Source organism: Mus caroli, chromosome 13, assembly GCF_900094665.2.
Source record: "Mus caroli chromosome 13, CAROLI_EIJ_v1.1, whole genome shotgun sequence".
Taxonomy (NCBI): domain Eukaryota; kingdom Metazoa; phylum Chordata; class Mammalia; order Rodentia; family Muridae; genus Mus; species Mus caroli.
The window spans coordinates 41,936,068-41,949,595 of NC_034582.1; the positions used below are offsets into that span (position 1 = coordinate 41,936,068).

General features: G+C 36.1%; 1 protein-coding gene across 3 annotated transcripts in view; it reads right to left on the reverse strand.

The window, feature by feature from the left end:
- The window catches only part of Nup153 (nucleoporin 153), a 63,837-nt gene that overhangs the window by 21,975 nt on the left and 28,334 nt on the right, over positions 1 to 13,528 (reverse strand). For 2 of the 3 annotated variants that reach the window (XM_021180145.2, XM_021180144.2), the window contains 9 exons: positions 10,925 to 11,041; positions 10,777 to 10,821; positions 10,639 to 10,692; positions 8,848 to 8,994; positions 6,242 to 6,288; positions 5,715 to 5,841; positions 2,851 to 2,985; positions 2,248 to 2,346; positions 699 to 783 (listed from right to left, as the gene is read on the reverse strand). In XM_021180145.2, the coding sequence (XP_021035804.1) occupies positions 699 to 783; positions 2,248 to 2,346; positions 2,851 to 2,985; positions 5,715 to 5,841; positions 6,242 to 6,288; positions 8,848 to 8,994; positions 10,639 to 10,692; positions 10,777 to 10,821; positions 10,925 to 11,041 (856 nt within the window). The remainder of the gene's footprint in view (positions 1 to 698; positions 784 to 2,247; positions 2,347 to 2,850; positions 2,986 to 5,714; positions 5,842 to 6,241; positions 6,289 to 8,847; positions 8,995 to 10,638; positions 10,693 to 10,776; positions 10,822 to 10,924; positions 11,042 to 13,528) is intronic. The other variant, XM_021180146.2, reaches the window with a different exon arrangement.

Sequence of the window (13,528 nt, forward strand, 5' to 3'; positions counted from 1 at the left end):
TAAGCAGGGACTAATACTAGGGGTGGGGGTGCATGCCTAGTCAATTAAGCCAGTTCTTCAGCAATGGAAGAGAAGGACTTTTAGGACTTAATGTTTCTTCTCCAGCCTCATGACAAAGCACGTGCAAATAAGTGTAAGTTGGCTGCACTTCTGTTCCTGCCCTGTTTCCCTTTCCTTCTCCTGTAAAATACCCTTGCTCAAAATTCTTGACCTAAAACTCAATGTTTTTGTATTTCCCAAACACCAAAACCCACCACCACTCCAAAAGTCTGTTTTAATGATTTGATTATTTTATGCACTTAATGATGTTTCTTCAGTTCAGAAACTATGTATCATTAATCTGTTGAATCCAGCATAATACATAAATAAAAATGCTTCTATAAAGTACAAAGAAAACAAAGACTAGATCCACCATAACTATAAGACAAGCCCATAGCTGTAATAAGACATCAATGACAAAAAACTTAGTACCTTATTCTGACTAAGTGAATAAATATACTATTATGACCAGCTCAGTGTAAACCAAACTGTTACTATAATAAAAAGAAAAAAAATAATAAAAAAACCCTCCTGTTAGAATAGCTTTCACTATTTCACTGAAGGCACTTTTAAGAATAAACAAAGGAGAATTTGAAGTGCTACTCTAACAGAGGCTTGGATTTTGTTTTGTAAAGAATGTGAAATATTTTTTCACTTACCTGAACTACTTAAAACTGTTTCTGAAGAACTATTAGAGCCAGAAAATTCAGTTTTTGCAAGAGGCACACTAAATGTAAATCCAATCTATAACAAGAAAAGGTATTTTTCAGGTGTCAGAGTAATTGTGAAACAAATAACAGAACTTAGTTTTAGATTAAGTCAAAAAGTATAGTAAATTTCATCAATCATAAGTAAAGAGCTTTTCCTATTTTCCAATTCCTAGATTTAAAATTCATGAACCAAGTATCTAATCAGGGAAGCTAAGGGAGACAAAAGTCCTTGAGCCCAGTTTGAAGTCAGCCTGGGCAACACAGCCAGATTCTATCTTGAATAAATGAATGAAAAAAGGTATTAACAGTATGGCATGTCTCTGACGGCATTTTTCATTCTTTAAACATTTTCTTCTTTTAAAACATTACATAAAATACTCATAAAACTCTAATAACCCTACCTCCTGAATTCTGAATAATACCTTATAAATATATGAGGTTAGGGGAACAAGAAATGGACTTCAGAGATTTAAAAAAAAAAATTATCTTTATTATCTACCTATGACAAAACCAAAACAACAAAACAAGAACAAAAGAAACAAGCATACATCCAAAACCTGAAAACAAGCCAGGGGTGGCCTAATCCGAGCACTTGGGAAGCAAAGGCAGGTAGAGCTCTTCCAGGTCAAGACTACCCTACATAATGAGTCTATACAATGAGCTCCAAGCCAGCCAGGGCTATACAGTGAGACCTTGTCTCAAAGAAACAAAGCAAAACAAAAAAATCTAAAAGCAACATATAGAGATGATATATTAGTGGAAGTTTACAAAATATGAACATTGTTTATTATTCTTACCCAAATATTTCCCAATAACAAGAAAAAAATATATTACATAACAATACTCAAAATAGACCCTGTTCATTTGATTAATTAGAGATGATTTAAACATAATATGATATAGCTGCCAAGGTCTTTTGATCAGGTCAGAGACAAGGATCTCTGATCCAGGACAGCCAGAGATGTTTAGACTCTCTTGCAAAACAAAACAAACCAGCCCTCTCAGAATAAAACCTAGGGGTAGAGTACCTTCTAACATAAGCAGGGACTAATACTAGGGGTGGGGGTGCATGCCTAGTCAATTAAGCCAGTTCTTCAGCAATGGAAGAGAAGGACTTTTAGGACTTAATGTTCATCTACAACAGACAGAAATTAATCACCATTATAGGACAGTCTGAAACTATGAAGGAACTCTGAATATGGACATACATATGTATATCATGTTAAATTTCTAGCGTATATAAATGAATGCAAGTAAATGTACTTTTTGGTAATAACAGAACATCTTCACTTTAACTGCCTAACTTACACAGAAGAAAATGCACACGCGCATTATCTAAATATGTACTAAAAAATATAAAACATTTGTTTCCTATAACACTATCTGTTTTTAAAGTTGGAGAAGTTGTTTTACTACCAATGAAATGGTAGTAAAAAATGATTTTTAAATACACTATGGCTCTGAAATCAATCATGAACTGTTCTTGTTTGGTACTTACAGATGCTGGAGGGAGCACATCTGCCTGCGTAGATTTTACAATGGGAGATGAGAATGTGAACACAGGACTGCCCGTGCTGCCCAGAGAGGTCATCTGTACCTGGTTTTTTTTTTTTGAGTGGTAAAAAAAAATGACACACACAGAAAACGCTCTTTAGAAGAATGAACAATAAAATAGACTTTAAGAAGATTATCTCAAAGAAATAATAGTACTCTTATTCCATTTAACTTTAAAAATCACTTTTATTTAAAACAAAATATTGACTAGTAACTGCCCCACCCCGACCACCCCCAACTGGAAATACTGTTTGGAGAACAACTCTCTCACTTTGGTCTAGTGTAGACTATACGAGATGCAAATATTCCCCGTGTATATTTATACATTTAAAAACATAAAACATCATTCACACTTCTTAGCATGTGGAGGATGGGCTTCTTCAACATGAGAAGGGCCCTAGAATCAATCCCAGCACCAACTCCCCAGTATTTTTTCCATTTTTTTTCCCTTAGAGTTAGTGATTTTTATAGTGAAAACAACTTTAAAAAAAGAATTGGATTAAAGAATAAAAACAGAAATCACCTCACTTATACAGTGGTTCTATACCTTGTTTGGTAATGGCTGAGAAGAGCTGACTGGTGAAGGAGAAGCCGAGATCACAGGGGAACTAAAACTGAAGGTGGGCAGTGAAGAACTGCTGATTGGTAGAGAGATTTGCGGTAACAATGGTGCTTCCATTTCCTAAAACACAGCATGTTTTGTAAGGATGTCATCTTTCATGTCATGCTTTTATTTACTACTTTCAAAGAGAACTGATGTAGCTATGATCAAGTTTAAATAGGAAGAAAGTAGGCCCCATGCAAAATTAACAAGAGCTCTTGAATTAAAACCTAAAGAAGGCTTGAATTCCCAGTTGTGCCACCAACTGCCATGTAACCTAATTTCAGCACCAATTTCTAATCTTATAAAAATAAGAGAGCCAGCGAGTTGGCTGAGTGGGTAAAATCGCATACTGACAACCCAAGTTCTATCCCCAGAACCCAAAGTGGAAGAAAACCACCTCCTAGAAGTTGTCCTCTAAATTTCATGCACATGGCAAACACTGACTGCCCACACACACACACATACACACACATAATAAAAAGTATTTTTAAAAGGGGGAAAATGTCTTCCTTTGTATTACATTTAATTGTATTTTCATTTCCATTGTATTTCATATTACTATGAAACAAAGCCATATATAGTCTTAGTAGTACAACCACATACACACTCCCCATATATAAACACATAAAAAAATTTTTTAGAAAAGCAAATCAGGGGCTAGAGAGATGGCTCAGCAGTTAAGAACACTGACTGCTCTTCCAGGGGTCCTGTCCTGACTTCAACTCCCAGCAACCACATAGTGGCTCACAACCATCTGTAATGGTATCTGATGCCCTCTTCTGGTGTGTCTCAAGACAGCTACAGTATACTCATATATATAAAAATAAATACCTTTTAGGAAAAAAAGCAAATTAGTATGACAAAAAAAGCTTTAAAAAGTACATATTTTATGCTCAAAGGGCATTCAAACCTCAAGTTTTCTTTCAAAAAGGCAGGGACATGTTGTCCCTTCACAACACTCCAGTGACAAGCAGAAACAATCCCCAGACCAGCAACTAAGCTCTCAGCATAATCCCAACAATATGTTACACTGCTCAGGCTTTCATTCTGGTACTCAAGAAGTATAACTAGCCAGGAAAAAAAATAGAGTGCGTGAAAAAACTGTCACTCCCACAACAATCTACAAAAATCAAACACCAACAGATATTAAATCCAACTTCAAATAATATAATCAGAGCTAGGGAAGATAACTCAGTGAGAAAAAACACGTTTGACCTGAATTCATAAAACCACAGGCAGCAGACTGTCTGTATTCCCACTGCTCCCATAACAAAATGGGAGGCAGAGATGGGAATTCCTAGAAATTTACCAGCCAGCTAGCCTGGCATGAACAGCATCAAACAACAAAGAGACCCTGCATCAAACAAAGTGGAAGGCAAAGATCAATGCCTGATGTCCTATGATCTCTATACATGTGACCACAATCACACATCACTATCAATGAAATGTAAGTTTTAAACTTCAAAATACACTTCTAGAACACTACAGGTCAATAAGCATAATGAGAAATTGTAATCAGAAACAAGTAAAGTCAAAGCATTAAGCCCTAGAGCTGGAAAGTCCTAGACCCTGTGGTTTAGTTAGTTCTGTTGTTAAAAGCATCAGCTGCTGTTGCGGGGGCCTGAGTTCAGTCAGTAAGTTCCCAACACACAGTGTCCCATGGACACTGATGGTGGTTCACTGTCCATGACTCCAGTTTGAAGGACTCTGGTGCCCTCTTCCAACCTCCATGGGCATTGCAAGCACATGATGTGAAGAAATAATATGCGCTCAAAGCACCTCTACACAGAAAAGTTTACAAAGCCCTACATTCCAAAACTTAAAGGAACAAGTAAGTTGAACATCTTAAAGGGTGGTGAAGGCCTTAAATGATTTAGCTCGGATGAAATCAATTTTAAAAGACTGAAACAAGCTGTTCCAACTCAAAAAGTAGTTAAAAAAACGAGCAAACTCTAGACAGAAAGTCAATTTAACCAATTAACTGGCAGCAAGCACCTCTACCCACTGAGCTACCTCACCAGTCCAAAAAGAACTAATCCTAATTAATCAATCCCATAGGAAAATAATGACGGAAAACCTCAATGGTCACAGAACACATACAAAAGACTCCTCCTTCCCAGTAAACAAGATGCAAATAAAGCCCCATGTCATTTTTTTTAGCTATCACACTGAACGAGCCAAAACAAAACCAAGTGCTAGTAAAGAAAATTTTTTTTTAAATATCCATCTATGATCATGTGGAGTGTTGTGAAGAGAATGATAGCAAAGTCAAACACATTTAAAGATGTGTCAGCCCCTGAAGTCCAACAATCCCATTCCTGGTAAATATCCTCCAGACCAAACTGCACATGGCAAAGGAGAAGTGTATAAATATTCACCTTAGCACATACTGGGAATCAGCCCAAATGTACCCTGATGAGAGAATGGATTAATTGTAGTAAATCTGCACAAAGGATAAATAGCAGAGAATTTAAATCCCATTGTTCCATTTTACATGAAATATTACAGAAAGAGTACATAGTGTTAATCATATGTACATTTGAGAAATAAGCAAAACCCTAAGGCAGTAACCAGAGAATCCAATCATTTCAATGGGATTACCTCACATAAAAATAAATAAATAATTTTTTTTAAAAAGTGGGCTTTTAAAGGCCATTTTATGCAATTCATGAAGTTGAGGCTTCTAGGTCAGGTGTTAGACCAACACAGTCTAAAGGATGGTTTCAATGGTAGATAATCTTCACGCCCCATTGCTATAGGTCTCACTTAACCCCCGCCATTTCCCAGTTCTATAAAAGATAGCCTACCTCATTCTCTGGAGGCTTAGGAGCAACAAAATGTGTTCTCTCTCTTCTCATCTTGCCACCTCCACTACCTACTCCAGAAGATAAACCATTGGCTGCAGGAATACTGAAATTGGGGTATGAAAAGCCACTAGCAAATAAAAAGAAAATTAGAACAATTATATTATTTTGTCCCAGAAACTGTTAAATGAATATTCAAACAATCAGGGTATAGCCAAATATACTTTAGATTTTTTTCTACATTTATGTATCTATACATTCACGGGCACGTAAGCACACATGGTCTTGCCACGGACAGCTTGTGAAGGTTAAAGGGAAAGCTCTTGGCAGTCAATTTTCTCCTACCACTATGTGTGTTCTAGTTATTAAACACAGGTTTTCAGGTTTGGTAGAAAGTACCTCGACATGCTGAGCCATCTCACTAACAACATAAATATACTTTTAATTTTCTTCATCTTCAAGACCATTATAAATATGGACCTTACAAACTAAATATAAAAAACTCCACTTGCAGCATGAGATATCATTACCTTTCTTGTTCTCTATTTTGTCTTGAGATACTTTTTTCATCTACAGTCTGAAAGAAAAAATAGTATAAGAATTTTATTTAAAATAATTATGGGGGGGGTGAGGTAGCAATGAGAGGCATGCATCAAACTCAGTATGTAGCTGAGACTGAACTTGAAATATAGTTCCCCTCTTGCCTCCATCCATCAAGTGCTGGGATTACAAGAGTGAGCATGTCCGGCTTAAATTTTTTCTTTATTCAGTGCTGGGATTGACTCAGCCTTAAAACATACAAGGCAAGTACTTCTACCACTGAAAGCTACACCCACAGATCCAAATCCTCTTAATAACATCCTTTTATCTATAAATCTTAATATTTGGAATTAGAAATTTAATTTTTAATGAGCCTTAGTATATGTAATTTAGATAGTCTTCGAATGTTAACCAAAAGTTACAACTGTACTGTACACTGTAATATGAGCATACATACAAAATGTCACACATCTACTAGTACAAAGTTCATACTGAGTTTTAGGGAACAACTTCTTTTTGCCACGATAAATGATAAGACAACTTTACAAGAACAGAATCTGAGATGTAAAGTACTCCCAACTGAACAGAACTGAGGTACCCTATAGAAATGGCCAATTACAGGATCAGAGAGCCAGAAATACACAAGAGTCGGAATATAAAAAATAAGATGCTCAAAATGATGGAGTATAGAAAAAGAGTTCATTCAAAGGCAAGTACAGGGGAAGATAAGCATCAAAGTAACCAACTCTATAATTAAGGATTCACTTAAACACAGAAAACTCTCTACAGTAAGGGTCATTTAATACACAGAAAAACAATGTAATTATAAATCTACCACAGTGCATTAGCAAACAGTTTGAGGCAAAAATTCTCAATAATGCTAAATGGGATCAAAAGTAGGTATGTTCTATCTGAGCCCTGAGAAGAGCGCAGCCCTCCTTCAGGTTTAACCAAAAATAACCAGAATATAGTACTACCAGGGACAATCTAGTGTTGCTGTACATTCTATACAGTAACTAACCCGTCTTTTCAAAAATATTCTAGATTAATGGAGACAAAGACAGATGACAACTACAAGTCACAGTCTTGGGAGATTTCTCTTGGGAGATGTCTGTCACTATTTAACATCTATCTAAATAAAATTTGTAGTTTTGTGCTGCACCAAGATTCTGTTCTTGCATTTGAACATTATTACCTATTACATAGAGGAAGACCTAATTTGTAGAATAAACAGAGGGAAAAAAATATAGTCAAATACTAGTACTTTTCTTATAAGCTGAGATGTAGCTCTGTGGTAAAGCACTTGCCTCACAAGCCCTGACAAGTAATTAGGCTTGACATAATAATAATAATAATAATAATTTTTCTCTTGAATAAAGATATCTTAACATGGCAAAACATTAATGACTAATAAGCTAAGACAAGTTAGTACCTGGGCAATCGCTACACTAGTCTACCAAGTGTAAAGTTGATCAAAAAATTTTACAAGATTTTCAAGAAGCTGTTTTATGAGACTGGAAAAAGAGTGTAGGACAAACAGTAAACTCAAAACACTTTATTTAAAGTATGACACAAGTAACCCAAAATGTGAGCCATTTTGACAACTGGCCTTGTCTTTTCCACTCCTAGGCAAAGATCTAAGAAAAATAAAAATCTGTACTCACAAAAGTACACCTATCTAACTCTATAGCAGCATCATACATTAGAGCAAACAGTGAAAAGACCCGAAAATCCCCAAGTAATGAGTAAAGTTCCATAAACCCATTTTATGAAATAGTATCCTGCTTTTAAAAGCAATCATATCTGCTGCAGGTAAATAATCATCAGCTGCTACCCTGAAGACACGGGTATTACAAGACTCAAGGAAGGAAATGGTGATGAAAATGTTCTAAAATTTAACCAAGTATTGGCTTAACACCTATGGACCTACGGATGTTAAACCACTAAAGAATAAACATCAAATACTTAATTTGATGGTACAGAAATTATCTCAAAAAAATAAATTTTTATGTGATCTGGGGGAGAAAAAAATCAAAAGCAGTATCTAAACTTTGGGTTCTCCTTTAGAGAAGCAGATAAAAAAATGTGTAAGTTTTTTCTTTTTAAGATGAGTTAATACAGTTAAATATCGTCAAAAGAGATGACATCTGAAACCTTTTAGAAATCAGTCACACAAATAAAACTCACAGATAAGTAAAAACTTATCTAGGCAATGAATATATGAAATTCACACACACACCAATTAGGGTTTGATCAAGCTAAAGGCTATTTTGAAGGGATACCAATTCTAACTCTTTACTAGTTGACAGGCATCATACACCATACAGTTACCAGATGACACCAGGTCCTCTACTTTGCTTTTTTTTTTTTTATTCACTCCAAGCAATATTCAAAGATTGGTTAAAAAAGAAAAAAATAGACTGATAAAAATAAATATTCTCAGACGGATGTGGTGGTTGATGCACACCTATATAACCCAGCACTTGAAAGATAGAAGCAATGTAACCGACGCGAATGTGAGGTTAACCCTGTTATCTACTGATTTCCAGACCAGATACATGACACTGTCTTAAGAAAACAGAATAAACAAACTCACACTGTTCTTTTTATCTATCCTTTGATTAGTCTTCCTTAAGTCACCAGATGGGGTCAGAGATGGTTTAAAATACACAGTTCTATTTGTTGCTATGGAAACTGGCTTTGGGGTCATTAGTCTCTGAACAGGGGGATACTGAGAGTCCACCTTAAAAGAAAACAGAAATCAAAACAAACATTTTCAAAATAGTTAATGTGACCTAGAGACCACTTCCTTGAGAAATACATAGATGCAAATAAATAGAAAAAAGCTGACAAACCAAAGACATTAAATCTATTAATATGCAAATATATATAAAATTCTAAAGTATTTTGCAGACAAACTGACATTTTAACCTCAGATTCCATGGCTTTTCACACACAAGAACATTTATACCAATGTAACATGAAACTACACAATATTCAAGACAACTGAACAACTTTAGATAAGATGAATTTTGGACATGGTTAAAATTTATTTTTCTCCATCTTCTCAAACCACTGTTTATATTTTTTTTAATCAAGAATTAAAATGATTTTTTTTACAAGGACTAGACAGATGACCAGTGGTGGGTTCAGTTCCCAGCACCTCTGTGGCAGCTTATAATCATCTACACCTCAGGTTCCTAGGAGACTGAGGCCCTCTTCTGGCCTCCAAGGATACCAGGCATGTAATGGTGCACATGCATGCAATACATGCAGAAAAATACAAACAAATAAAATCATTTATTAAAAAATTAAATATTTTTAAACTAGCTATAAAATTTTTCTAATTCCTAAACACATGCAAATTCTTCAAAGCAGTTTACCATTATTTTACAAATAAAACCAAAGGCCTTATAATGTTGAGTCTAACTGATAAAGCATTATATTAAGACTTCCAGACTGAGACATGACCTGGTGTTTTGCTAATAGTCCTTTGCTACCCTGAAATCCCGTAGGTGTGAAACTATTATAAAGTCAAGAACACCCACTGTGCCCATGAACTGTCATACCATGGATGGTCTTTACTCAGTCACAGCTGCCAAGAATGCTGGTTTCCAGGAAAAAAGCCTTCTGTGAAGCCTCTATAGCTCTCTCCTTCCCCAATGAGGAAATTGTCACATGTGACACATGAATAATACTGCACTCCAGCTTTCTGATTTCCCGCAACTCAAACTTAAACTATATTCAACCACTTATAGTATTTTTATTGACAATTTATATTACGGCATAATCTTATATTTTTAGTTATATGATTTAAATCTGGGTCTGAGGTACTTTTTATCTAGGTAACCCTAGAAATTCACTCTTCCAAGGGGGGGGGGGGGACTAGATGATGAAATACATATCAAAAATGAAGCTCAGGCCAGCAGATGCTTTCAATCCCAGCACTCAGAGGCAGAGGAAGCCAGACCTCTGAGTTTCAAGGCCACCCTAGCCTACAGAGCTAGTCCCAGAAGAGTGACAGAAAACCCAGTCTTGTAAAACCAAAACTGAAGGTCTGTTATGCACAAGATTGAACATGCTATTTCAATGAAAGCATAAGTATACTGTACTCAAATGCCTAAACATCTGAGACTTTTTCACTCCTATCTTTATTTACCTATGATTAAGAGTAAGCCAAAGACTGTCATCAACATGAGGGTGAAAAAAATCCCAGAAAACACTGAATGTGTTTCCTTTACTGACCATCCCAAGGCTGCCAGAAAAGCTACAAAGCTCAAAGTAAAAGCAGTCCCTTTTTCAAACATGTTCCCTAGTGACTGTGAATCAATCTATGCACTTGCTAACTGTAAACACAACAAAGCTGCTGACATTTTACACAGCTTACCTTTTCTTTTTTTGCCTGAAAAACTGTGCTATCTATCCCACTCCTATCAAGAGGCTGAAAAAAAGGAGAGAAATAGTGTTAAAATAGGTAGGAAACTGAGAAACAGCTATATCATGTAAGATTTAAAAGTTAACGTACAGAATTCAGAGGAGAAGAAACAGCAGATGGAATTCTTTTTGCATCCTGTTAACATTACAATAACAAAAAAAAATGTTAACAACAAAATTAAGACTTTTTCACTAAATTCAAATTTTGCTGCATTACATCTCATGATTTCAAACTTTACCGCAAGAGGGCTCGACATCTTTTCTAATGACTGCAGTATCCGCCGTGCTGTTGAGCTGGTCACACCATAAGACTGTGCATTGAGCTGCTTAGCTTTCATCTGTCTTCTAACTGGAGCCTAGAAAATAAAAGTCCTTAACATGGACTTGCTGCAACATATACTCCAAGGTACATATGTCATGCAATGAAAAAAAATATTCAAAATAAAATAAGATTATGTTAACAGTGACTTACTTATCAGAGAGGACATAGGCTATGCAATTACTGAAACCTAATTCTCTTGACAATTGAATTAATTTAAAAATCAGAAGTGGAAAAAAAAAAAAAACCAACCAAATGCACTTGTTTTAGGGTTTTATTGCTGTGAAGAGACATCATGACCATAGCAACTCTTATAAAGGAAAACATTTAAGTAGGGCTGGCTTACAGTTTCAGAGGTTTAATCCATTATGTTCATGGCAGAAAGCATGACTGCTTGAAGGCAGACATGATGCCGGAGAAGGAGCAGAACTCTATATCTGGATCAGCAGGCAGGAGCAGGTAAAAGTGACTTACTTCCTCCAATAAATCCACAACTACTCCAAAAAGGCCACATCTCCTAATAGTGGCATTTCCTATGGGGCTTTGGGGGCCATTTTATTCAAAACACCACAGCACTGTCCTAAAGAAAATTTTATCCATGTGTTCTAAGATGAGAATAGGATAACCCATAAAATTTCTAGCAATACCTTAACCCAGATATTCAATAAAAAACAAAAACACACTGACAAATCAAGACATCTGTAAGGCTGAGTATTAAATATTTCATTAGAACTCAAATAACTACCAAAAGATTGAAGATTTTTAATGTAATAGAAATTTTAAATTTTATAAATATGACTTGATTTACCATAACTAGTACAACAAAGACATCTTCAAATAGATTATTTCTTGAAGAGCTTTAGATCTGATGTGAAAGCTTTCTCCCTGAGGACAGCTTCCAAAGGAGAGAAGCTATCAGTCCAACTATGATGACTATGAACTACAACTACCAGTACAGACTAACCCCATCTGTGAACCTTGTAGCCAAGAGCTTTCTAACTGGACTTAAGGCTCACTCAACAAGAGGGAAACTATGCCTCATACTGGAAACCTAGCCAACTACCCAAGGGTATATATACTTATACCTATAGGTAAATGCAGTTCTCATCTCCCATTAAGGAAATTTTTCTTTGTAACAGACACCATTACATACCACTACAATTGATCAAAATGTACAGTTGTGGAGCCCAGTCCCTACCGATACAGCTATAACAGAACTCCTATACCATAGGCTCCAGGGATTATTGCAAAGAAGGTGTAGAAAGACTGCAGGATCCAGTTACAGGGAGTTTGCTCTGAGACTGAGTCTCCTAGAAATGCCAAGAGACGCTACATCCATCATCCATTAAATCTCAACAACATAGCTGACATGTCCTAGAACAAGTATATTACCACTAGACATTCTAACATAGGAGGAAGGCTCACAAGGTTTCAATTGTAGACAAAGTATAAGCAACTGAGGATCAATAAGATCAGAAGAAATTGTCTTTTCTAAGGAAAACCACACCGATGGTTATCCAATACCAAATGGTCAGCCCTTAAATCATGTACATACAAGTAATATAGGGCATGCACACACATAACAAAGAGGCAATGAATTTGGAAGAGATTAAGGGGAGTTAGGAACAAATGGGAGAAGTTGCAGGGAGGAAAGGGAAGAGAGAGAAGAAATATACAATTGGGGTTAGGGAACAAAACTTTAACTTTAATACACAGAAATCTTACCAATTTTAATAAAACACACTTTTTTTTTGAGACAGGCTCTCTCTCTGTAGTCCTGAAATTCTCTGTAGACCAGGCCGGCCTAAAACTCAAGAGAGATCCACCTGCCTCTGCCTTCCAAGTGCTGGAGCTAAGGGAAGCACCACCATGCTTGGCCAGCCTCATTGTTTATAAATAGCTTCTATTTAAAAGAACCACAATAACTGCATTAATGTTTTTCAATTATGTCAAATACATCAATCGATTTTCAAAAGAGCTGTGATATTGTATCTAAGTCTTAAGAACCTGGTGTCTGTTAATGACTGTGGAAACAAAACCAAGGAAGCATTCAAATACCCACCAGGTAAATAGAACTGTCTTTTTCTTGGTTTTTCGGGACAGGGTTTCTCTGTGTAGCCCTGGCTGTCCTGGAACTCACTTTGTAGACCAGGCTGGCCTCGAACTCAGAAATCCGCCTGCCTCTGCCCCCCGAGTGCTGGGATTAAAGGCACACGCTACCACGCCCAGCTAGAACTGTCTTTTTTTAATGGAGCCTTCTAGCTTCAGGACCCAGAATCAGTAAATCAATAAAATTGAACCAAATTACAAATCTTTAATATGTTTCCAAGCTCTTACATTCTACAAAAGGATTAACAGGTTTCATCCCAATGTCACTTGCACAGCTGGAGGTGTAGTTCACAGGCAGAGTACTTCCCTGCCAAACAAGTCACTCTGAATTTGATCCCTCATCATGTAAAAAACAAGCAACAAAACCATAAAAACTCACCAAATTTCAATTTTAAGTATTTGGAAGTCTATACTA